The sequence below is a fragment of the Oncorhynchus gorbuscha genome, linkage group LG08 (assembly GCF_021184085.1).
Source record: "Oncorhynchus gorbuscha isolate QuinsamMale2020 ecotype Even-year linkage group LG08, OgorEven_v1.0, whole genome shotgun sequence".
NCBI lineage: Eukaryota > Metazoa > Chordata > Actinopteri > Salmoniformes > Salmonidae > Oncorhynchus > Oncorhynchus gorbuscha.
This window is the reverse complement of record NC_060180.1, coordinates 48,480,711-48,507,500: the sequence shown is the minus strand read 5'-3', so window position 1 is coordinate 48,507,500 and position 26,790 is coordinate 48,480,711. Positions and strand designations below refer to the sequence as shown.

General features: G+C 44.1%; 1 protein-coding gene across 1 annotated transcript in view; it reads right to left on the bottom strand.

Moving 5' to 3' along the window:
- LOC124040660 (voltage-dependent R-type calcium channel subunit alpha-1E-like) overlaps positions 1–26,790 on the bottom strand; it is a 103,741-nt gene that overhangs the window by 34,347 nt on the left and 42,604 nt on the right. The window contains exons 6-17 of the mRNA XM_046357740.1: positions 15,496–15,599; positions 15,181–15,339; positions 6,050–6,240; positions 5,662–5,765; positions 5,285–5,400; positions 4,626–4,679; positions 3,191–3,262; positions 2,741–2,944; positions 2,309–2,421; positions 1,914–2,026; positions 461–592; positions 5–74 (exon numbers count right to left, since the gene is read on the bottom strand). Coding sequence (XP_046213696.1) covers positions 5–74; positions 461–592; positions 1,914–2,026; positions 2,309–2,421; positions 2,741–2,944; positions 3,191–3,262; positions 4,626–4,679; positions 5,285–5,400; positions 5,662–5,765; positions 6,050–6,240; positions 15,181–15,339; positions 15,496–15,599 — 1,432 coding nt within the window. The remainder of the gene's footprint in view (positions 1–4; positions 75–460; positions 593–1,913; positions 2,027–2,308; positions 2,422–2,740; positions 2,945–3,190; positions 3,263–4,625; positions 4,680–5,284; positions 5,401–5,661; positions 5,766–6,049; positions 6,241–15,180; positions 15,340–15,495; positions 15,600–26,790) is intronic.

Sequence of the window (26,790 nt, the reverse complement as noted above, 5' to 3'; positions counted from 1 at the left end):
ATACCTGGAACACTGTCATGATAGCAGCTGGAAACGTGTCAAAGTTGGCAGGAGTGTAATCTTCAAAGATGAACCTGAAGGGAGAGAAAGAATGGATGGGCAGATATGACCGGGGAAGAGGAGGAGGAAGGAGTGGGCAGAGGAGGAGGTGGAAATGGCTATTTTCAACTAGACGTGTAATTTCAGGTCTATCATTCCATTTCCGACACAGCAAAACAAAACATGGCAAGCTTCCAGCAGCTTCGGAAGTTATATTTGTAAATATATACGGTGACGTGATGATGAGCAATACACATCATTAGTCAATGAACAGATCAACTGAAAATAAATTCATGGGACCTGGGACTTGTGCATACCAAAACATACTGATGTCCTAATATTGGTGAAGCACTGAATCACTATCCTGAGATCAGTGACCACCGTATCTAATAAGTGAACCCAACCCTCTGGTTGTGCTCACCTGCCCCCAAAGAGCTGCATGCCCAGCAGGGCGAAGACGACGATGAAGAGGAAGATGAGGAAGAGCAGACTGATGATGGACTTCATGGAACTCATAAGAGACACAACCAGGTTCCTAAGAGATGCCCAGTACCTGGTCAAGAAAAAGGAAAAAAAGGTTCACATACAAAATAGACAGACCTCAACATCTTCTGTTTGCCATTTGAATGTATTTTGGAGAGTAATACATTGTACTTCCGGCAGTATAACCAATGCTGACGCTACATTTACATTTACATTTGAGCAATTTAGCAGAAGCTCTTATCCAGAGCGAATTCATCTTAAGATAGCTAGGTGAGACAACCACACATCACAGTCGCAGCAAGTACATTTTCCCTCAACAAAGTAGTTCAGTGCTAGTAGGAAAAGACAGCAGTAACACTAAAGCTGACCCAACCCTAACCTTTAACCTAGAATGGTACTACATTATACTTACAGCAGTAACACTAATGCTGACCCTACCCTAACCTTTAACCTAGAATGGTAATACATTATACTTACAGCAGTAACACTAATGCTGACCCCACCCTAACCTTTAACCTAGAATGGTAATACATTATACTTACAGCAGTAACACTAATGTTGACCCTACCCTAACCTTTAACCTAGAATGGTAATACATTATACTTACAGCAGTAACACTAATGCTGACCCTACCCTAACCTTTAACCTAGAATGTTAATACATTATACTTACAGCAGTAACACTAAAGCTGACCCAACCCTAACCTTTAACCTAGAATGGTAATACATTATACTTACAGCAGTAACACTAAAGCTGACCCTACCCTAACCTTTAACCTAGAATGGTAATACATTATACTTACAGCAGCAACACTAATGCTGACGCAACCCTAACCTTTAACCTAGAATGGTAATACATTATACTTACAGCAGCAACACTAAAGCTGACCCTACCCCAACCTTTAACCTAGAATGGTAATACATTATACTTACAGCAGCAACACTAACGTTGACCCTACCCGACCCTAACCTTTAACCTAGAATGGTAATACATTATACTTACAGCAGTAACACTAAAGCTGATCCTACCCTAACCTTTAACCTAGAATGGTAATACATTATACTTACAGCAGCAACACTAACGTTGACCCTACCCGACCCTAACCTTTAACCTAGAATGGTAATACATTATACTTACAGCAGTAACACTAAAGCTGATCCTACCCTAACCTTTAACCTAGAATGGTAATACATTATACTTACAGCAGTAACACTAAAGCTGATCCTACCCTAACCTTTAACCTAGAATGGTAATACATTATACTTACAGCAGCAACACTAACGTTGACCCTACCCGACCCTAACCTTTAACCTAGAATGTTAATACATTATACTTACAGCAGCAACACTAACGTTGACCCTAACTCTCATTCTGGTTGATGTCCCACTCACTTGGTGATCTTAAAGATCCTCAGGAGTCTCAGTGCCCTCAGGACGCTGATGCCAAAGGACATGCCAGGCCGGAAGAAGCCCCACACCACCTCAAAGATGCTGCCAACTATCACCTGCACGGGAGAGACACCGCGCAACATTTAAACACCACAAGGGAAGTTTAGACAAACCTTTATCATTAAGAACACACATTAGTCAGCAATATAGGACAGTATCACATAACAATAGCACTTAAGTGTCCATATTGTTAGAAATGAAATGTCTTGTTGTTTTTCCTAACTCCCTAACATAACACACCTCAGTTCACCCGTACAACCATAAGAAAATCTTATGTTGCCACACGTCTAAGTCCTGGTTCACCATCAGCTAACATGGAGTAGAATGAATGAACTCACTCCACAGTCGAAGCAGTTGAAGGAGGAGTGGAAATAGAGGCGGAATCCCAGGCCGTACATCTTTAAGAACATCTCTGCCAAAAAGAGCCCCAGGAAAACGAACTCCGCATAGTCTGAAGAAAGAATAAATCATTATGAATCAAAGACTGGGCAAATGTTCACAGTCTTTCCTCTGTTCAAACCAAGCTATTTAGCTTTTTTTCATGTTATAAACTCTGCACGACAGAAGAACCACATCTCCATCGCCTAGAAGTATATTTGAAAGCCGGCCAGATTGAATTGATAGTTTGCTACTGTTACTGTAAATACACTACATATCCTATACTTAGGACCTGGAGTTTCTTCTGAATGTGCAATCGTTGTTGTAAAAAGGGCTATGAAGACACATTTTCATTCATTGATTGGTTGATTGACAGTCCAGCCCAGACGTACACAAGAAGGTGGAGAGCCATTCGGGCTGGTTGTGATGTACGATGGCCACACAGATGGTGTTGAGAGCCACCAGGCTGAGGACGGTCCAGTAGAAGGTGTCGGTCTTCACCATGCGCCGCAGGGAGATACGCAGCATACGCTCCTTACGACGTATATACGCCACCGGGCCACGCCGCACTGTACGGATCCGCATACGGGGTGCTCCTGGGGCAGGAAGAATGAGAAGAGAGGAAGAGAGGATGAGTAGATAGAAAAAGAGAGAGAGAGAGAAAGGACACGGAGAAAGAAAAAGGGCTGGAGAGGAGAGCGAAAGGGTGTTGAAAATAATAGATATGTCAAATCGAGGTCAAATACAGTAGATATAAGGGGAAAGAGACCAGAAATGGAGGTGGAGAGAAAAACAGGAAGATGCCTAAATATGAGGATCTGGGCTGTGTGTTCCTCTCTCACCTATAGTGGAGCTCTCTGCATCCCCAGGACCTCCTCTATGTTTAGCATTTTTACTGGTGGCCCGCTTCAGCACTGAACACACAAACAACAGAAAATTAGGACAAACAGAGAATATCCCCAATAGCATGGATAGAACAACAGATGCTTATAAGCACAACGGCACATATACAACACATACAAACTAGTTACAGAGATAATGATATATTAATGGATGGAAACGCTAATGTTGACGTGCTAACTTTCAGGCAAACTGAATGAAATACTTTGAACATGAGAGGAAGGAGGAAGAGCCAATTAAATGTGGCTTTAATGATGGCACCTTTTTGTTAGGTTGATAAGGTATGGTGTAAATGAAAGTGTCATTATGAACCATTCTCGTTTTCCAAAAAGGAGTAAGACTTACAAAAACATGATAGAAAAACAAGACTGTTGACAGACGATATATCACCACAGACGTGCGCCAAGCCATTTTCACCTTGCTGTTCCCAAGATACCCGCGATGTTCACACAGTAACCAAAGCAAATTAACTTCTTGAGGTTTTTACGGTATATTTTTCTCTGAAAGAGGTTTAGCCTTTTCACTGCAATTTTCAATTGTCTGCAGCAGCTCTAAGCTAATGGAGGTCAAAGAGGAACAAAATGTCTGCCTTGGTTTACAACTGGAGTTAAAGTGTAGTGGATGGAGAGAGGCAGGGCAGAGGATCACTGGTTCAAGCCCAGTAAGGGGCATTTGGACAGTAGAGGAAGCAAAGGTCTTAGCAGCACACTGACCCCTGTTACATAAGGATTTACTGATGTGAACGTGGGAGGAAAGGTCTTCCGCACAATTGAATTCACCATTATGGTGGAAACTGTCATGTTTTGTCTTATATTGTCTTGTCATTTTGCTTTCCCTTCTGTTCGTTTCCCCCTGCTGGTCTTATTAGGTTCGTTCCCTTTTTCTCTCTCCCTCCCTCTCTCTCCTCTCTCTATCGTTCCGTTCCTGCTCCCAGCTGTTCCTATTCTCCTACTCAATCATCTAGTCTTTTCACACCTGTTCCCTATCTTGTCCTCTGATTAGAGTCCCTATTTCTCCCCTTGTTTTCCGTTTCTGTCCTGTCGGATCCTTGTATGATGTTCGCCGTGCTGTGTCTTTGTCTCGCCCTGTCGTGTCTTGTTTCCCTCAGATGCTGCGTGTGAGCAGGTGTCTGAGTCTGCTACGGTCGGTGCCTTCCCGAGGCAACCTACAGTTAATGGTCGAGTCTCCAGTCTGTCCTCGTCACTACGAGTGGAATTAAGTTTTTTATGTTTTGTTTTCTGCTCTGATTGTCCAGGAGTATTGCTTATATCCTTTACTGGAATAAAGACTCTGTTTTCGCCAAGTCGCTTTTGGGTCCTCATTCACCTGCATAACAGAAACTCCTCTCAATGAATTGTGTTTTCTGGTGGTTCTTACCATCTAAAGCAGATCTCCCTGAATTCTTGTTCTCCTCAGCCAGCATCACCTCCTCTGAAACAATGGGGTGAACATGTCATTGTCATCCACACAAAGTGAATTCCAGGTCAGTCATAAAGTGCTCCTGAAACATAAACAGGGCTCTCTCTCTCTCTTTCTCTCTTTTCTCAGATGATTGTGAGCAAATCATGGGGCCAACCTGTTGAAATGTAATATTGAAATGATTTTATTAGCACTACAAAAGGTGAGTATTTGAGCTGAATGCATAGTGTTGATGCTCTGAGAGAGGGAAGAACTCATCATCAGGTAAGAGCTCATCCAGGGCTCGCCTGGTAGCTAACTTTTCACTTTCAGGGCCCTGATGCCACCCTGCAGAGAGGGAACACTTATTGATTTCTATGACGAATGCATATGTTCAAACACACCACACGGATGGACTGGATGGAATGTGCATACACACACACGGACGTACACATACCCACAGACATTCACACGCACACGCACACACACACACACAGTCACCCTCCATCAACATATTCACCAGGTAGCTCCATCCACATATTCACCAGGCAGATCCACTTGGATCTTATAACACATACATTTTTGCATTTTATGTAGTTATCTCGGGTGGTAGCGGTTGTAAGGTAACAGTACAGTACCTGCTCGGTCTATCCAGGCTCTGTATCCATTGAGTTCTCTCTCCACCTGCTGTTGACGTCTCAGCTTCATGAAGGCTCTCCTGTTCTCCACCCGCTCCCTCTCTTTGGCAAACTCCCTACACACGTAGGACATGAGGCAATCCATTGTTTCCTCACTCATAAAATCACACACGAAATTACACATGTGCACGCACACACACACACACACACACACACACACACACACACACACACACACACACACACACACACACACACACACACACACACACACACACACACACACACACACACACACACACACACACACACACACACACACACACACACACACACACACACACACAAACATACACACACAGCTTTTATTTTCTCACCCAGAGAGGACTCCCAACACCAGGTTGAGTACGAAGAATGAGCCAATAATGATGAGAGGAATAAAGTACATCCAATTCCACATAGAGCCCAAGGCATCGTTGGTCTAAAGGAGGTACAATAGACATGTATAAGGTACATAAATACAGGTACAGACTTAACGCTTCACTGCTGAAGAGTTACTATGTAAGAACAAGGGGCTACGCATTCTCTGGAAGTCAAGCACAACGCGGAAGCTGTGCCACAATGCTGTGCGCCGGGGACGCATCACACAAGCACATTGTGGGTTATTTCCACCGGACTTCATAGCCCCTCTTTGAATATCCCTTACTTCAATGTCTCTACCTTATAAATAGATCCTAAAAAAAACTTTGAGTGATCTGTTCTCACATTGTAGAGTACAGCTGTCCACCCCTCCATGGTGATGCACTGGAAGACAGTGAGCACAGCGAACAGGATGTTGTCAAACTGGGTGATGCCGTTGTTGGGGCCAATCCATGACCCGATGCAGTCATACTTCTCTGGACACTTCCTCACTCCACAGGCAAACTCCACCTCGGTCGTATCCATCGTCTCATTTTCTAACACAGGACAAGGCAGGGGTTGTGGTGGTTAACGTGTAGCTAGCTTACTTTCTACACAAAGCTAACAGTGTCGCAGATTTCTCATTGTTTGATTACTTTAGCGCTGCATCTGACCTTTTCAATGTGACAAAGTTGCCTTAAATCTGCAGTTGGTACATCCAATTTTGACCTTTTAAATGACTGATATGTACCCATTGATTTTTTAAGAATATAACTTAGAAATACCCCATTAGCTTAGATTAACTGTCATTGCCCATCTGAACCCAAAATATAAGCTTGTTTTATAGGTCCCGTGTAGCTCAGTTGGTAGAGCATGGTGCTTGCAACGCCAGGGTAGTGGGTTTGATTCCCATGGGAGACCAGTTGGAAAATGTATGCACTCACTACTGTAAGGGTGTCTGCTAAATGTAAAAAAATATATATACTCCATTGCTTGGAAACAAAGTAATTGAGAACAAACACTGTACAGCCTCAAAACATGTCGATACCATGGATGGTCAGTCCTGGCATCCATAGCTCTGTCTATGAGTTTGAGAGTGGTTACATTTCTCCAGCCCCATCCCTCAGCTGTTTACCTAAACAGTGGTACGGTAAACACTTTGTTGTTCTTTGAAATGCAGATTGCTCTTCAAGAGGGCAATACGGTTTAGGAGTAGCGGATGTCTAGAGCGTCAACCTTAATTACAACAGGAGAGCTGTGAAAAACGGACAATCTGTTTCAGCTAACCACCTCAGGGACCGAACATCACAGGGGTCAATGCTGCTTCGTGGATTGAGGGTTGAGAAGTACACATTCTGGAGAGAGCATATCTGACTGTGTTAAACCATATTTATTAAAAATACTATATTTGGCTTGTGTGATTACAGAGTAATCATGGTTGGCTAATTAAAAAGGTAGCTAGGGAGCCCAGTTGGGCGTGTTAAGGGACGGATTCCAATTTACAGAATGGATACCTCGAGGAAAATGGGGGAGTGTCATGTTCAATTTTAGTCAAGGGGAGGGTTTGGGGTCATGTAATTTGTATTTGATGAAATGTTTTTATTTCTCTGTGTTATAGAATTAGTTGCTTATTAGGCTTTATATCGATGTGTGCCCTGATGCCGTCCCTCATCTCTGATTATCTGCTGGGCGTGCAATATCAAGTGCGCCCATATGTATTTAGTGTGGTCTCAATCAAGTGATCCGTAGCCTATAGGCTACGAAGTGCACGCTTGGAGAAGCACAGAGAAAAGTTATATGTCTAAGATAACTGATGGGTTGGTGTAAATTAAACTAGGCTTTATTACACACGGAAATGGATATTCCAACCCTGAGCCCCAGCCTGCTCTGCTCTTTTTTAGTGTGCTTCCTAACCAATGGCTGTGCTGCATAGGCCTACAGTGGTAGTTCAGGAGGAGAGTGATAGGTTTCTACCAAAAATAGGTTTTGATTGGGCCTACTCCAAAAAATCAAATCAATATGTTTCTTGCCCCTTATGTTTTTATTAAACTTATTGACCTCACAATAAGCCAGATTCAAGTAACTTAATGTACATTGTGGTGCCGCGGCACAATCAATCGAAAATGGACAGCTCATGGAGCTGAAAGTAGTCAAATTCTAGTAGGCATAATTTATTTCAACCGTCTTAATTTTAATGAGAATTTAATAACAACAAGAGGGTTTTGTGTTGGAGCCTATTTCTTCCTATTTAAGAAAAAAGAGGCAGGCCTACCTGTTTGAGAGACAAAATTAGGCTATAGGCTGCTATATCCTTAGATTTGTTGGTTATTCTTCCACCCACAATGCACTCTTCAATTATTTAGAGTCTAAGACGTTGGAGGAGGAGGGAGGGTGGCTAAGCTGACATATGGAATTGTTTTAAGATGGTTATACTATGGATCATTTAGCTATTTGATTTTGAATTGTTGGACCCCTTAAGTTATCAAAAAAAACATACTTTTTCTTTGGGCCTTTACTACCAAAGTCGATAGAAACACATAGAATAACACATTAAATGCAAAAACAACCAAAATCTAAATCATAAGAAATAAGGTTTTGAAGTGTCTGTCCTAAATCTAGGAAATATTTAAAAAAAAAACGTTTTTTTTTTTTAAACCGGTACCTTCAGATGAGTCCTGTTACACTTTTGGGGGATGTAGATGAAAACGGAGAACACCATCATGTTCCCATTAGTTTGTAGCCCAAACAGTTCGGACGTTACCAAACAGAAGTTGGAACATCAACCGTACACACTTCAGACAAGTCAAAACGGACAACACCATAGTGTTCGTGACAGTCTCCCCTTTAGAGAGTGGTCATAATAATGTATAGGTCAAACCGTTCCGACGCTACAGACGTTTACGTGAGTTGCCAAAGCAAAAAAAAAGAGATATCTATAGATTTAAAAAAGAGATATCTCTAGATTAAAAAAACAGATATCTCTAGATTTAAAAAACAGATATCTCTAGCTTAAAAAAAACAGATATCTCTAGCTTAAAAAAACAGATATCTCTAGCTTAAAAAACAGATATCTTTAGCTTTAAAAAACAGATATCTCTAGCTTAAAAAAACAGATATCTCTAGCCAAAAAAAACAGATTTTGATAGGTATTTTTTGGTTATTTAATTTAGATTGACGCACTGGTGCGGCAATTGACTCTAGGGAGTTAAATAGCCGTGTCAGTGAAGGGTGTTAAGTTAAAACCAAAACTCGAATTGTGGGGGTATGAGAGGGTATGCAATTGGCCTACCTTTTATTCAAGAAAATGGCAACAAACAAAAAAGCACAGGCCTACGGCTTGTTAGTTTAAGATTTTGAGGAAAATAAAACGGATCTGATTATATAGTGATTATATAGTGATCTATAAGAGCGCTTTGATCCGCAATGCTTTATGCTAGAAACAAGCTCTAAAATACCCGGAAAAGATGCATATGGGGATATCACTGTTTCGTTTTTTTTTGACATTCACAGGCTTACTTTGCATGGGAAATAATCTAATTATGTCACTATCAATGTCACGCCCTGACCTTAGAGAGCCTTTAAATTCTCTATTTGGTTGGTCAGAGTGTGACTAGGGTGGAAATCTATGCTAATATTTCTTTGTTGGCCGAGTATGGTTCCCAATCAGAGGCAGCTGTCTATCATTGTCTCTGATTGGGGATCATACTGGGATCTTGGGGATCTGTTGTGGGATCTTGTATTTTTGTGTTGCATGTGTTGCACTCCTAGCTTTACGTTTGTTGAGTTGTTTATTGTTTTTTTGGTGGAGCATTTAAAATTAAAGAAAATGTATGCCTACCACGCTGCACCTTGGTCTTCATTTAACGACGGACGTTACGGAAGATCCCACCACCAACGGACCAAGCAGCGTGGTCAGGAGGACTGGACCTGGAAGGAAATCCTGGAGGGAGCAGGACCCTGGACAAGGGCCAGGGAGTATCGCCGTCCGAAGGAGGAGATAGAGGCAGCGAAAGCGGAACGGCGACGATACGAGAAGATAGCTCAACGAAGCAAGCACGAGAGGCAGCCCCCCAAAAAATGTTGGGGGGGCCACACGGGGAGATTGGTGGAGTCAGGGTTCAGACCTGAGCCAACACCCCGTGCTTACCGTGGGGAACGAGTAGCCGGTCAAGCATCGTGTTATCCGGTTCTGCGCACCATGCCTTCAGAGCGCATCCACAGCCCAGTGCGCTCTGTGCAAGCTCCCCGCAGTTGCCGTCCTAGAGTGGGCATTCAGCCAGGACGGATTGTGACGGCTCAGTGCTCCTGGCCTCCGGTGCGTCTCTTCGGTCCAGAATATCCTGCGCCAGCTCTACGCACGGTATTCCCAGTTCGCCAGCACAACCCAGTGCAGCCTGTTCCAGTTCCCTGCACTTGCCGTGCTACAGGGGGGATTCAGCAAGGACACGTTGTGCCAGCTCTACGCTCCAGACCTCCAGTGCGCCTCCACGGCCCAGCATATCCTGTGCCGGCTCTATGCACTATGCCTCCAGTGCGCCTTCATAGCCCAGTGCTTCCCGTGCCAGCTCTCCACACTCACCGAACTAAAGTGGGTATCTAGCCGGGACATGTTGTGACAGCTCCCCGCAACAGGCTTCACGTATGAAGCCTCCAGTGATGATCCATGGCACGAAGCCTCCAGTGATGATCCATGGCACTAAGCCTCCAGTGATGATCCATGGCACGAAGCCTCCAGTGATGATCCATGGCACGGAGCCTGTAGTGAAGATCCATGGCAAGGAGCCTGCAGCGGCAGTCCGCAGTCCGGAGCCTCCAGCGAAGGTCCCCAGTCCGGAGCATCCAGCGACGGTCCCTAGTCCGGAGCCTCCATGGACGGTCCGCAGTCCGGAGCCTCCATGGACGGTCCGCAGTCCGTAGCCTCCAGCGACGGTCCGCAGTCCGGAGCCTCCAGCGCCGGTCCGCAGTCCGTAGCCTCCAGCGACGATCCGCAGTCCAGTGTCTTCAGCGACGAGCTGCAGTCCAGAGCCTCCAGCAGGGGTTCCCAGTCCGTAGCCTCCAGCGACGATCCTCAGTCCAGATTCTTCAGCGACGAGCTGCAGTCTAGAGCCTCCAGCGGGGGTTCCCAGTCCGGAGTCTCCGGCGAAGATCTGCAGTCTGGAGCCTCCGGCAACGATCTGCAGTCCGGAGCCTTCAGCAGTGGTTCCCAGTTCAGAACCTCCAGTGATGATCCATGGTCCAGTTCCTCCAGCAACGATTCACGGTCCTGAGTCTCCTGCGACAATCCACGGTCCGGTTCCACAGAAGCGGAGGAATCAGCGTAGGGAGCGGGGGTTACGTCCCGAACCGGAGCCGCCACCGAGGGTAGATGCCCACCTGGACCCTTCACTATAGGTTCAGGTTGGAGGGGGTGTGACTAGTGTGAGAAATCTATGTTTATATTTCTTTGTTGGCCGAGTATGGTTCCCAATCAGAAGCAGCTGTCTATCGTTGTCTCTGATTGGGGATCATACTTAGGCAGCCCTTTTTCCCACCTTCTGTTGTGGGACCTTGTCTTTTTGTGTTGCATGTGTTGCACTCCTAGCTTTACGTTCGTTGAGTTGTTTATTGTTTTTTTGGTGGAACATTTAAAATTAAAGAAAATGTATGCCTACCACGCTGCACCTTGGTCTTCATTTAACGACAGACGTTACAATCAATTGATAAAGCTGTTCACTTTCTGTACAATAGAAGATGTTAAACTCAGACAGCTTTTTAAGGAAACACTTGTGACCTTCTCTCGTTGGTTAAGCCATGGAAGAAAAGTAGCCAGTAGTTAAAGCTGTCATTTTTCTGCATCGGTAGGCTTAATTCTGTCTGGGGTGGAAAGGTAGGCCCAACTTTGGAAAGCACCATGCATAGATTCCTAATGATGTCTCAGATTGAATTATTTGAAAACAAGGACAGTTTGGTTGCAAACAAGACACACTGATTTTACATGATGAACACATAGGTTTTATCTCTCTGTCCACTCTTAGCCTGTCATTTCAATGACTTGTATGGTATTAAAAAACTATTCCGCTAATATGTCAAATTAAGTACAATTGCGTGACATTTTTTATAAAAGGCAATTTTTTCTCGGACCTGCAAATACAACGATAGATTCATGTAATGTTTTTACTATAAAGGAGATCTTTCCACTCCTATTATTGTCCATGGTGGTCTGCGAACCCACAACCTTCTGGCCCGCAGCCCTGTAAGCTATCAAAATTCCTGCATTGCCATATCATCATATCATCATTTCTAAAACTGCATATCTAAGGCTCTGGTCTGTCTAAGAAGTCAGGGTAAATGGTAGACATGTTCTCTGCTATCCACTTTTTCATTATTATTTGCGGTATAAGGTGACCTGTTTATTTTGTAAGCATTCAGGGAGGGTTGAAGTGAAATATACTTTGCTGAAGGGAGGGCCATCCATTTTCATTTCAGCGGTCAAATTTTCTCCATGTAACCCTTATTACAAATAACGTTCACTCACAGACATGAATAATGTTTGCCCCATGCCATCAGCTTACAAATGTGTGCACATTAAAAGCCTGTAAGTACAGTACACTAGTTAGAACAAGCAGTTTGAAACATGACTGTGTAAATAAAAACAAAATATATATTATTTTTTTGTCGAGTAGGGCCAGATGCATTGGTGTATCAGTACTTTACTTTACTATTTATAGTTTTGACTATTTATAGTTTTTCCTAAAGAAAATAATTAACTTTTTACTCCATACATTTTCTCTGACACCACAAAGTACTTGTTCTATTTTGAATGCTTAACAGGACAGGAAAATTATCCAATTCATGCACTTATCACGAGAACATCCCTGGTCATCCTTTTTGAAAAGACGGCGTCGAAGAACATGCCTGACGCTTTACATTCTCACAAAAAAAATTATGTTCTGGGTTTCATCCAATGGCATTGAGGAATACATCACCTCAGTCATCGGCTTCATCAATAAGTGCATCAATGACGTCATCCCCAAAGTGACTTTAACCCAACCAGAAACCATGGATTACAGGCAAAATCTGCATCGAGTTAAAGGCTAGAGCTGCCGCTTTCAAGGCGCGGGAGAGTAATCCGGATGCTTATAGTAAATCCTGCTCTGCCCTCAGACGAATCATCAAATAAGCAAAGCGTACAGGATTAAGATTGAATCCTACTACACTGGCTCTGACGCTCGTCGGATATGGCAGGGCTTGGAAACTATTACGGACTACAAAGGGAAACCCAGACACGAGCTTCGCTGTGACGCGAGCCTACCAGACGAGCTAAATGCCTTTTATGCTCGCTTCGAGGCAAGCAACACTGAAGCATGCACGACAGCACCAGCTGTTCTGGATGACTGTGTGATAACGCTCTCGGTAGCCGATGTGAACAAAACCTTTAAACAGGTCAACATTCACAAAGCCGCTGGGCCAGACGGATTACCAGGACATGTATTCATAGCATGCTGTCAAGTGTCTTCACTGACATTTTCAACCTCTCCCTGACCGAGTCTGTAATACCTACATGTTTCAAGCAGACCACCATAGTCCCTGTGCCCAAGGAAGCGAAGGTAACCTGCCTAAATGATTACTGCCCCCTGGCACTCACATCGGTTGTCATGAAGTGCTTTGAAAGGCTGGTCCTGGATCACATCAACAGCATTCCCCCGGACACCTTAGACCCATTCCAATTCGCATACAGCACCAACAGATCCATAGATCACGCAATCTCAATCGCACTCCACACCGCCCTTTCTCACCTGGACAAAAGGAACATCTATGTGAGAATGCTGTTCATCAACTACAGCTCAGCGTTCAACACCATAGTGCCCATGAAGCTCATCACTAAGCTAAGGACCCTAGGACTAAACACCTCCATCTGCAACTGAATCCTGGACTTCCTGACGGGCTGCCCCCAGGTGGTAAGAGTAGGCAACAACACATCTGCCACACTAATCCTTAACACTCGGGCCCCTCAGGGTTGTGTACAGGAAAAAGAGGGCTGAACAGACCCTATTAACATTGATGGGGCTGTAGTGGAGCGGGTCGAGAGTTTCAAGTTCCTTGGTGTCCACATCACCAACGAACTATCATGGTCCAAACATACCAAGACAGTTGTGAAGAGGGCACGACAAAACCTTTTCCCCCTCAGGAGACTGAAAAGATTTGGCATGGGCCCCCAGATCCTCAAAAGGTTCTACAGCTGCACCATCGAGAGCATCCTGACCGGTTGCATCACCACCTGGTAGGGTAACTGCACGGCATCTGAGCGTAAGGCTCTACAGAGGGTAGTGCAAATGGCCCAGTACATCACTGGGGCCAAGCTTCCTGCCCTCCAGGTCCTATATAATAGGCGGTGTCAGAGGAAAGCCCATAAAATTGTCAGAGACTCCAGTCACCGAAGTTATAGACTGTTTTCTCTGCAACCGCACGGAAAGTGGTACCGGAGCGCCACGTCTAGGACCAAAAGACTCCTCAACAGCTTCTACCCCCAAGCCATTAGATTGCTGAAAAATTCATAAAAATCACCACCGGACAATTTACATTGACACCCCCCCTCTTGTACACTGCTGCAACTACTACTACTCGCTGTTTGTTACCTTTGCATAGTCACCGAGCCCCCACCTACATGTACAGATTACCTCAACTAGCCTGTACCCCTACACACTGACTCGGTAACTGTGCCCCCTTTATATAGCCTTGTTATTGTTATTCTTATTGTGTTACTTTTTATTTTAGCCTACTTTGTAAATATTTTATTCTTCTTGAACTGCACTGTTGGTTAAGGGCTTGTAAGTAAGCATTTCACGGTAAAGTCTACACTTGTTGTATTCGGCACATGTGGCAAATCAAGTTTGATTTGACTTGATTAACTGCCTCTGAAATGGCAGACTCAATAAACACTTTGTTTGAAAATTATTGTCGACGTGTTGGAGTATGCCCCTGGCTATCCCTAAGTATATATATACAGTATATATTTTTTGTTATTTTGTAGTCTGGTTTGCTTAATATAAGGATTGTGAAATTATTTAAATCATTACTTTTGATACTTAAGTATGTTTAAAACCAAATAATTTTACACTTTTACTCAAGTAGTATTTTACTGGGTGACTTTCATTTTTACTTGTGTCATTTTCTAATAAGGTATATTTACTTTAACTCAACTATGACAATTGGGTATTTTTTCCACCACTGTTTAGATGGGACAGTCGGGTCCTCATGAAGCTGTCAGGTAAAAGAGTAGCAGTATGAAGATGTTCTTAATAACACTGCAGGGGGGTGAGCGCGAGAGACAGAAAGAGCGAGAGATTGTCAAATACAAGATAATAGAGATGAGGACCCTGTGAAAATGCAACACAGAGGGGGAAGGGAACCTCTTTAATGGATAGAGGTACAGTAGAAAAGAGGTTTTGGATAGAGAGAGAGTATGAGGGAGTGTATAAAATACAGAGTGTGTGAGGGAGACTGGAGTATGTATCTACCCAGGATGTCAGCAGTAGGTAGACAGGTGTGGTGGAGCTTCCCGCTATAGAACTCCAGGCCGATGATGGCGAACATAAGAATGGCAAAGAACAAGAGCAGACCGATCTGGAGCAGGGGCACCATGGCTTTCATGATGGACTTCAGCACGATCTGCAAGCCTGATGATGAAATCAATTTAAAAAACACACACACACACATGTGAAGAGTTCATGTCTGATTGTCTCTGAGAATTAGACATTATAGTAAGGTACATATTGAGGCATTATGACACTGTAAATTATATTGATATGCTGGTAGATATTGACTGTACTCACTGGGGATCCCAGAGACCAATTTAAGAGGCCTCAGGACTCTCACCGCCCTCAGGGTCCGCAGATCCACTGGTATGTTCATGTGGGCCCCTGCTGTTGCCAGTATTCTGCAGATAGAAATAAATGATCAGAATCAGAGTAAAAGATTGAATACATGTTTTCCAGTGGGATCAACGGTTAATAAGCAGTGTGGTTTATAAGGGGTTTTGGGGCGGAAGTGGTGTACATTGAATTATAATTTACACGGAATATACCAAACATTATCAACACCTTCCTAATATTGAGTTGTACCCCCTTTTGCCCTCAGAACAGCCTCACTTCGTTGGGGAATGGACTCTACAAGGTTTCGAAAGCGTTCCACAGGGATGCTGGCCCATGTCGACTCCAATGCTTCCCACAGTCGTGGCAGTTGGCTGGATGTCCTTTGGGTGGTGGACCATTCTTGATACAAACAAGAATGTTGTGCGTGAAAACCCCAGCAATGTTGCAGTTCTTGACTCAAACCGGCTTTGCACACCTGGATTGTACAATATTTGCACATTATTCTTATAAAAATTCAATTCAAGCTCTGTCAAGTTGCTAGACAGCCATTTTCAAGTCTTGCCATAAAATGTCAAGCTGATTTCAGTCAAAACTGTAACTAGGCTCCTCAGGAACATTCAATGTCATCTTGGTAAGCAACTCCAGTGTATATTTAGCCTTATGTTTTAGGTTATTGTCCTGCTGAAAGATGAATTTGTCTCCCAGTGTCTGTTGGAAAGCAGATTGAACCAGGTTTTTCTCTAAGATGTTGCCTGTGCTTGGCTCTATTCTCTTTCTTTTCATCCTAAAAAAACTCCTCAATATTTGCTGATGACAAGCATACCTATAACATGATGCAGCCACCACCATGCTTGAAAATATGAAGAGTGGTACTCAGTGATGTGTTGTGTTGGATTTGGCCCAAGCATAACGCTTTCTATTCAGGACACACATTTTTTGCAGTTTTACTTTAGTGCCTTATTGCAAACAGGATGCACGTTTTGGAAAATGTTTATTCTGTACAAGCTTCCTTCTTTTCACTCTGTCATTTAGGTTTGTATTGTGGAGTACCTACAGTGTTGTTGATCCATCCTCAGTTTTGTCCTATCATAGCCATTAAACTTTGTAACTGTTTTAATGTCACCATTGGCCTCATGGTGAAATCCCTGAGCGGTTTCCTTCCTCTCTGGCAACAGTTAGGAAGTCAGTTAGGAGTTAGGAAGGACACCTGTATCTTTGTAGTAACTGGGTGTATTGATACACCATCCGAAGTGTAATTAATAACTTCACCAGGCTCAAAAGGATATTCAATGCCTACTATTCTTATTTTTACCGATCTACCAATAGGTGCCCTTCTTTGCGAGGCATTGGAAAACCTCCCTGGTCTTTGTGGTTGAATATTGGTTTGAATTTCACTGCTCAAGCAAGGGGTCCTAACAGATAAGTCCATGCAACTAATGTGACTTGTTAAGCAAATGTTAATAACTGCTGAAGTTATTTAGGGATTGTATACTTATTGACTCAAGACATTTCAGCTTTTCATTTTCAGCTTTTCATCTTTTAGTAATTCGTCTTGACATGTTTGCCGCCGTAGCATTTGATTGATTGATGCCTGCAAGCATTTGGCCACCCTTGAATAAAAACATTGTAAAATAATTAGCCAATCAACATTGAGCTGAGCTCAACTGTGGGTTGTCCTGGTGCAGCAAAGCACCTTCCAAGGGAGGCCAGTTTGGATTAGGCTTCAGACCAATCAAATCACTTCCTTTGCAAAACATCATTGTCAGAAAAGCGTGTCTGTTTCTGGTCTGCTGGTGTTGATGTTCTGCAGTAGCTAGCTTGCTAAATTGTCCCTTTCCTAAGCCATGGATGGAGATGGGGATTTGAACTTCTGTTTTTTACTTAATTCTCTGTACAGGCCAATGATTATGATGGAGATTCTGATCTAACCATAAATTAATATGTTGTGCCACTGGCCTGAGACGATTGAAGTTGAATATGTAGCCCAGATGTTGCCTAGTAGGCTCACATTAACTAGCTAGTTAACTTAGATGGTTCATTGTTGCCCATGTGAGGAATTGAGGCTAGCAAGTATTTTAGCTAAGTAGCCTATCACAACAAAAACTAAAAGCATGTATGACAGAGCCATAGACCGTTTTGCCAACATGAAAGAGAGGAGGATGGCATTGGCGTTCAACTAGTCTACAAGTAGGGTCAGTCAACAGTTTTTGTATTACTTATTTACTTACTTACTTACACACACACACACACACACACACACACACACACACACACACACACACACACACACACACACACACACACACACACACACACACACACACACACACACACACACACACACACACACACACACACACACACACACACACACACACACAAACAAACCAACACAAACAAACCAACACAGACGAATCAGCACCATGGACAGCCACATGATATTTAGCAACATTGATTGGACTAAATCATTTTTGGTGTCTTTAAGTTTGTTTTGAGTGTATTAAACTAAGCATATATAATCTTGTTGATCTGATGATGTTTCAATGTTTAAGTTGAAATGGTGCCAGAATAGCAGAGGCAGTGCTCCTGTTGTCTTAGCGCTGACTTGTGGTAACTCTGTGGTTCTAAATCAGTAGTTGTTTAGTAAACTGTAAATATTAACTTGCTTGACCATGCTGCAGGTGATATAACTGTTGGTATGCACTATTTGCTTTGTGGACACAGGACATATGTTAATGTATGGTTTTGGGATGAAACAAATGTATGTGTCAAGCCCTGATCTGTTTCCCCTGTCTTTGTGCTTGTCGCCACCCCCCTCCAGGTGTCACCCATCTTCCCTATTATCCCCTGTGTATTTATACCTGTCTTCTCTGTCTGTTTGTTGCCAGTTTGTCTTGTTCATTTAAGCTTACCAGCATTTTTCCTGTCAGGTCCACTTGTTTCCCAGCCTCTCTTTGCTAGTCCTCCGGGTTTTGACCTTTGCCTGTCCTGACCCTGTACCCGCCTGCCTGACCTCTCTCCCTGTGTCAGGGAACCACAGTGAGGCTATCCAATTCCTGCTGGTTGAGTCTCCGCAGGCCCCTGTGGTAATGGGATTCTCTTGGCTCCAGCGACACAATCCCTCCATCCATTGACTGGGCTACTGGTGCCATCGCGGGCTGGAGCCCGTCTTACCACACTCATTGCCTGAAATCAGCTCTGCCTGCCCCGGGACGTCTTCCTGGGGGCTTGAAAATTGCACTGGACCACTCTGTCAGCTCCGCAGGTTACCAGGACCTCCGGGAGGGGTTCAGTATGGCCTGGGCCACTTCCCTTCTGTAGCAGCACCGACCAGTATCCGAGAAGGTCAAGTCTGAGGCACTGGCACATCGCTATAGGGCCGCGGCTACACCCCCGGAAGCCGAGACCTGCCACTTCCCTTCTGTAGCACCGACCAGTATCCGAGAAGGTCAAGTCTGAGGCACTGGCACATCGTTATAGGGCCACGGCTACACCCCCGGAATACAGATCATTTGCCCTTCTGCTGTTCATCCTCTGTTGCCCTGTACCCTCCGTATTCTTCCTACCTTTTCTGTTTCTAGAGTCAAAACCATGTCTGACTGCCCCTTGTCTTCTGTTTCTAGGCCCATCCCTCCCCCCGTGTCATCAAGGGCCAGCCAGCGTTCATGGTGAGACGCCTCCAGAGGTTTGTACCTGGTTGACTGGGAAGGTTATGGTTATGGCCTGGAGGAGAGGTGCAGGGTTCTCGCTAAAAATTCTTGGACCCAGCCCTCATCACCGACTTTCGCAGCCGGCACCCCAGTCAACCAGGTATCCACCCAGGTGGAACGCCAGGTGGAGTCCCTAGAGGGGGGGATCCTGTCATGCTCTGATCTGTTTCCCATGACCTTGTGCTTGTCTCCACACCCCTACAGGTGTCGCCCATCTTCCCTAATATCCCTTGTGTATTTGTACCTGTGTTCTCTGTCTGTTTGTTGACAGTTTGTCTTGTTCATTCAAACTTGCCAGCGTTTTTCCTGTCAGCTCCTTTCGTTTCCCAGCCTCGCTTTGCTAGTCCTCCCGGTTTTGACCTTTGCCTGTCCTGACCCTGTATCCACCCGCCTAACCTCTCTGCCTGAGCCTGCCTGCCGTCCTGTACCTTGGATTACTGAACTCTGCCTGACCCTGAATCCGCCTGCCGTCATGTACCTCAGTCTTACCCTGGAAATTCGACCCCTGCCTGCCTTGACCTGTCTTTGTCTGCCCCTGTTTGCTGTAATAAACAGTGTTACTTCGACAGTCTGCATCTGGTTCTTACCTTGATTCCTGATAGTATGTGTAGTTGAATTTATTCAGACACTGTGTGACTGTCGTCTTTTTGTTGTCACGGCCTTATTGTATATCATGGTGGTGTATGAACAAATGGGTTATAGAGCAAACAATGCAATTATCACAACATAGGTTGTAATATGGCTTTTTTACTGATTTGGCTTGGCTTCCCAGTGATGTTATCCACGCACCGCTACTGGTCAGGAATTTTTTATTTTTTATTTCACCTTTATTTAACCAGGTAGGCAAGTTGAGAACAAGTTCTCATTTACAATTGTGACCTGGCTAAGATGAAGCAAAGCAGTTTGACACAAACAACAACACAGAGTTACACATGGAGTAAAACAAACATATAGTCAATAATACAGTAGAACAATAAGTCTATATACGATGTGAGCAAATGAGGTGAGATAAGGGAGGTAAAGGCAAAAAAATGGTCATGGTGGCAAAGTAAATACAATATAGCAAGTAAAACACTGGAATGGTAGATTTGTAGTGGAAGAATGTGCAAAGTAGAAATAAAAATAATGGGGTGCAAAGGAGAAAAATAAATAAATACAGTAGGGGAAGAGGTAGTTGTTTGGGCTAAATTATAGATGGGCTATGTACAGGTGCAGTAATCTGTGAGCTGTGTTTCCAGTTTCAGAGATTATTGTAGTTATTTCCAGTCTTTGGCAGCAGAGAACTGGAAGGAAGGGTGACCAAAGGAAGAATTGGTTTTGGGGGGGTGACCAGAGAGATATACCTGCTGGAGCGCGTGCTTCAGGTGGGTGCTGCTATGGTGACCAGCGAGCTGAGATAAGAGGGGACTTTACCTAGCAGGGTCTTGTAGAGGACCTGGAGCCAGTGGTTTTAGCGACTAGTATGAAGCAAGGGCCAGCCAACGAGAACGTACAGGTCGCAGTGGTGGGTAGTATATGGGGCTTTGGTGACAAAACAGATGGCACTGTGATAGACTGCATCCAATTTATTGAGTAGGGTATTGGAGGCTATTTTGTAAATGACAAGTACCTAGAAGTACCTAGGTGTGTGGTTTACAGTCTAACCACACACCTAGGTACTTGTAGTTGTCCACATATTCTAAGTCAGAACCGTCCAGAATAGTGATGGTGGACGGCGGGCAGGTGCGGGCAACGTTCGGTTGAAAAGCATGCATTTAGTTTTTACTTGTATTTAAGAGCAGTTGGAGGCCATGGAAGGAGAGTTGTATGGCATTGAAGCTCGTCTGGAGGGTTGTTAACACAGTGTCCAAAGAAGGGACAGAAGTATACAGAATGGTGTCGTCTGCGTAGAGGTGGATCAGAGACTCACCAGCAGCAAGAGCAACATCATTGATGTATACAGAGAATAGAGTCGGCACAAGAATTGAACCCTGTGGCACCCCCATAGAGACTGCCAGACGCCCCAAAAACAGGCCCTCCAATTTGAAACACTGAACTCTATCTGAAAAGTAGTTGGTGAACCAGGCGAGGCAATCATTTGAGAAACCAAGGCTATCGAGTCTGCCGATGAGGTTTTGGTGATTGACAGAGTCGAAAGCCTTGGCCAGGTCAATGAATACGGCTGTACAGTATTGTTTCTTATCGATGGCAGTTAAGATATCGTTTAGGACCTTGAGCGTGTGTCACGCCCTGACCTTAGAGAGCCTTTTTATGTCTCTATTTGGTTTGGTCAGGGTGTGATTTGGGGTGGGCATTCTATGTTTTGTTTTCTATGATTTTGTGTTTCTAAGTTTTGGCCGGGTATGGTTCTCAATCAGGGACAGCTGTCTCTTGTTGTCTTTGATTGGGAACCATATTTAGGTAGCCCTTTTTCCCTCCTTTCTTTGTGGGTAGTTAACTTTGTTTGTGGCACTAATGCCCTGTAAGCTTCACGGTTGTTTTTTCATTTGTTGTTTTGTTGGCGTTATTCCAAAATAAAGAAGAAAATGTACGCTCACCACGCTGCACCTTGGTCTTCTTCCAGCAACGGCCGTGACAGCGCGGCTGAGGTGCACCCATGACCAGCTCTGAAACCAGATTGCATAGCGGAGAAGGTGTGGTGGGATTCGAAATGGTCGGTAATCTGTTTGTTGACTTGGCTTTCGAAGACCTTAGAAAGGCAGGGTAGGATAGATATAGGTCTGTAGTAGTTTGGGTCAAGATTGTACCCCCCTTTGAAGAGGGAGATGACCGCAGCTGCTTTCTAATCTTTGGGAATCTTAGACGACATGAAAGAGAGGTTGAACAGGCTAGTCATAGGGGTTGCAACAATTTCTGCAGATGATTTTAGAAAGAAAGGGTCCAGATTGTCTAGCCCGGCTGATTTGTAGGGGTCCAGATTTTGCAGCTCTTTCAGAACATCAGCTGACTGGATTTGGGAGAAGGAGAAATGGGGAAGGCTTGGGCGATTTGCTGTGGGGGGTACAGTGCAGTTGACCAGGGTAGGGGTAGCCAGGTGGAAAGCATGGCCAGCCATAGAAAAATGCTTATTGAAATTCTCAATTATAGTGGTTTTATTGGTGGTGACAGAGTTTCCTATCCTCAGTGCAGTGGGCAGCTGGGAGGAGGTGTTCTTATTCTCCATGGACTTTAGAGTGAACCAGAACTTTTGAATGCAGCGTACAGTACAAGATATACAGTGAATACAGTACATAGAGACTGTGAATTTGCCTTTCTTTGCCTCCTGTTGGTTGCTGTAAATGGTGTTTCAGTGTTTGTGTGTGTGGGTGGAAGGCTGTCAATACGTGCGTCGGTTGTTGAGGGATGTGAGATTTGGTTTGTACTCTCTCCCTCCAGAGAGAGCCACACTGAATGATGTCTGTGTTCTTACCTACTGATAATGTCTCCCTGAATATAATGTGGTCAGATGTTAATAAATAATAATCAGTGGTGTAATCAATGATTTATACACTGAGTATACCAAACATTAGGAACACCTTAATAATATTGAGTTGCACCCCCTTTTACCCTCAAAACAGCCTCAATTCATCAGGGCAATGGATTCTACAAGGTGCTGAAAGCATTCCACAGGGATGCTAGGCCATGTTTACTCCAATGTTTCCCACAGTTGTGTTAAATTGGCTGGATGTCCTTTGGGTGGTGGACCATTCATGATACACACTGGAAACTGTTGAGCATGAAAAACCCAGCAGCTTTGCAGTTCTTGACACAAACAGGTGCACCAGGCACCTACTACCATATCCCTTAACAAATGTGGTCTTGCCCATTCACCCTCTGAATGGCACACATAGACAATCCATGTCTCAAGGCTTAAAAATCCTTCTTTAACCTGGCTCCTCCAATTCATCAACACTGATTGAAATGGAAATAACAGTTGACATCAATAAGGGATCATAGCTTTCACCCGCTCTTTCTATGTCATGGAAAGAGTGTGTGTTTTGTATACTCAGTGCATATTAGTGTTTTGTTGTACATACTTTTTTATTTTTTTCCAAATGTTAGAATTTCTTTCCACTTTTACAGTACAAAGTATTTTGTGTAGATCATTGACAAAAAAATTACTATTAAATTCCTTTTAATCACACTTTGAACGCAACAAAATGTGAAAAAAGTCAAAGGGTGGGAATACTTTCTGAAGGCACTGTAGATTAATAGATCCACTCACTCACACACGTCAGTGCTGTGGATTGTGGGCGAGGGTGTGTGTGTGTGTGTGTGCGTGTGTGTGTGTGTGTGTGCGTGTGTGTGTGTGTGTGTGTGTGTGTGTGTGTGTGTGTGTGTGTGTGTGTGTGTGTGTGTGTGTGTGTGTGTGTGTGTGTGTGTGTGTGTGTGTGTGTGTGTGTGTGTGTGTGTGTGTGTGTGTGTGTGTGTGTGTGTGTGTGTGTGTGTGTGTGTGTGTGTGTGTGTGTGTGTGTGTGTGTGTGTGTGTGTGTGTGTGTGTGTGAAGGGGTGCAGAAAGCACATGGCAGAAAATCAAGTGTGGGCCCACGCAATATTCACTGAAAGCGGAGAGAGAGAGGGACAGAGAGCGAGAGATAAAGAGGGAGAGAGATTGAAGAAAAGAAAGAGTGAGAGATTGAAGGAGAGAAAGAGGGTAAGAGAGAGAGCGTGGAAAGAATGAAAGAGAGGGGGGTTGTCCTGAGACTGGGGAGAGAGCGTGAGAGAGCGAGAGAGAGAGCGCACGCGAGAGAGAGAGACAGCGAGAGAGAGAGAGCACGAAACCATATGTTTTCTGTATTTGATACCAGTCCACCTATTCCGCTTCACCCAATACCACGAGCCCATCCTCCCCAATTAAGGTGCCACCAACCTCCTGTGGTGGAGAGGTGTAGGAGTCTACAGCCAGCAAACACGTTTAACAAAAGCTGCAGCACTATTGCTTTTTCAAGGCTGATCTGGTGGGGGGGAGACTGGTTTTGAGAATGGTTTGGTTTGCTCTCAGAACCACACGACCAATAGCCTCGTCCCAGATCTGTTTGGGCTTTTGCCAACAGCACTGCTGTCACTGTTAAGCCAAACATGACATTGAGTGACAGTTGATATGATAGCACAAACAGACTGGCACTCAGGCTACACAGTCTAAATCAACCAGTTCCTGCATTGGAGAAATACACTAGCTAATAGAAATTAGTATTTTCAGTAGTTGTTAATGTAAGGGATTGATAGGAGTAGCATCGGCAGATTTCTGGAATTCATTTACGTTGTTTACGTGTTTGTTTGTCATCGTTCATTCACGCTACACTGAGTGGTTGCTCCACTTTCACGGTCACCTCATAGTGTATCACTGTATTGTACTAAAACAGACTTTTAAGTGATTGAATTCATTACATGAACAGAATGCGGCCTGCCGGCCTCTCCCACACACCTACACCTACACTGTGAACCAGCACTGAACACTGGGAGGGAAAAATAGAGAAAAAGAAAGAGAGAATAACTCTATTCTGAACATCACATTGCTGCCATTATAAGACAACTCTGCTTACAGCTAACAACAAAATAAACAGAGGAGTCCTGTTTGTAGGGGAGATGTGGGGTAAGTTACACCAAAGGGGTAAGTTGAACCAGCCTTGTTTCTAGGAAACCATACACAAAATGAATAATTTCACCTGTGAAGGAGTCTGTGAAGGAAGAAACCACATGGAAAAAGTGGTAAGCAAGTTAGGATCCAAAAAACAGATTTTCACCAAGTCAAATCAATTTATTGTGTTAGAGGTTTCATGACGCTTCTATCTAAACCAACGTAGATCATTTTACAATTGTTCTGTACATTAGTTGGGGACTATAAGCTTCAATATGAGGTCCTAAACCTAAACCGGTAGTATGAAAGTGCATCCTTATACCTGTATTTCACCTTTATGTGGGCTAATACAGTCAAAATGTTTGCCTAGGGGTATGTTGAGCCAATGGCCATGGGGTATGTTGAGCCAATGGCCATGGGGTATGTTGAGCCAATGGCCATGGGGTATGTTGAGCCAATGGCCATGGGGTATGTTGAGCCAATGGCCATGGGGTATGTTGAGCCAATGGCCATGGGGTATGTTGAGCCAATGGCCATGGGGTATGTTGAGCCAATGGCCATGGGGTATGTTGAGCCAATGGCCATGGGGTATGTTGAGCCAAAGGCCATGGGGTATGTTGAGCCAAAGGCCATGGGGTATGTTGAGCCAATGGCCATGGGGAATGTTGAGCCAATGGCCATGGGGTATGTTGAGCCAATGGCCGTGGGGTATGTTGAGCCAATGATGGAGCCAATGGCCATGGGGTATGTTGAGCCAATGATGGAGCCAATGGCAATGGGGTATGTTGAGCCAATGATGGAGCCAATGGCCATGGGATATGTTGAGCCAATGATGGAGCCAATGGCCATGGGGTATGTTGAGCCAATGATGGAGCCAATGGCAATTAGAGCAAATTGAAATGTTTCCTTCCCAGGCATAATGCAAGGCATTATCGCTGGGATATGAGGTAACAACAGGGTCTGGCCTATGTTAAAAGTACAAAGTATTTTTTTAGATGTTAAGCCTCTGTTAAAAGATCCTTAAAATTATTAAAATATTGTGTTGAATGTGTTTGTGTTTGTTTGATTGTGTTGTCTTGTGTTTAGAGGAAAAAGATAGTTATGGTAGTGGTAATATTTAATTCAGTACAGAAATTTGTAGGCGGCTTAACTTACCCCATATCCGGGCAAAGTTGTGTCAACAGACCACATTTTTTAGACAAGCTAGCTTTTCAAAACTGTAATGTTTACATGATTGTGATCATTTCCAGGGATACACAACATCGTGAAATACATGTAGATATATTTTCCTTGATGGAGTGCTGCTGAATCTAAAAAATGTCTCCCCTTACCCCACGCCCATAGACGACTGTGCTAGACTTAAGTGCATTATCTTCCATTTAACTTCACAAACGTAATGTTTTATAAAACGTTTAGCGTGCTTCCATTTGGGATTAGGAAAGCATGTGGCATTAAACCATTATTAGTCACAGAATAAATAGCTGGGCCTGTGTTTTTCCAACCACTACCCACATGGGACTAGAAACGATTGTTTATACAGTTCAATTAGCACAGCAAGATTGGAAATGAGCACCCCCCCCCTATTTTATAAGTGCTGTATAATAAGTGCTGTATAATATTGCCAATTCTGTGTACAGACTGAAAATGTAGCGAAAAGGAGTCAAGAGGTAGACTGAATATATGTTGAGGAGCTGGGAGTGTCCACTGTAGCTGTGTGTGAGGTATGAGGCGATGTCGAGTACAGGTAATCCACACATACACACACACAGCATGGAGGAGCTGTCTCTGTGCCAGATGGCCAATACATCATTCAGAACACCCTACCCAGATCTATTATGAATCAGAGCTAAGTGTCACACACACACACACACACACGCACTCTATCAGGAACAGCAGAGGGACAGCATGAGGAGAGGCAAGTGATGGTTGGGGGGTGAGGGGAGTATGGAGGATGAGCTGGTCTGGCTGAGGGGGCGAGAGGTGAGAGGG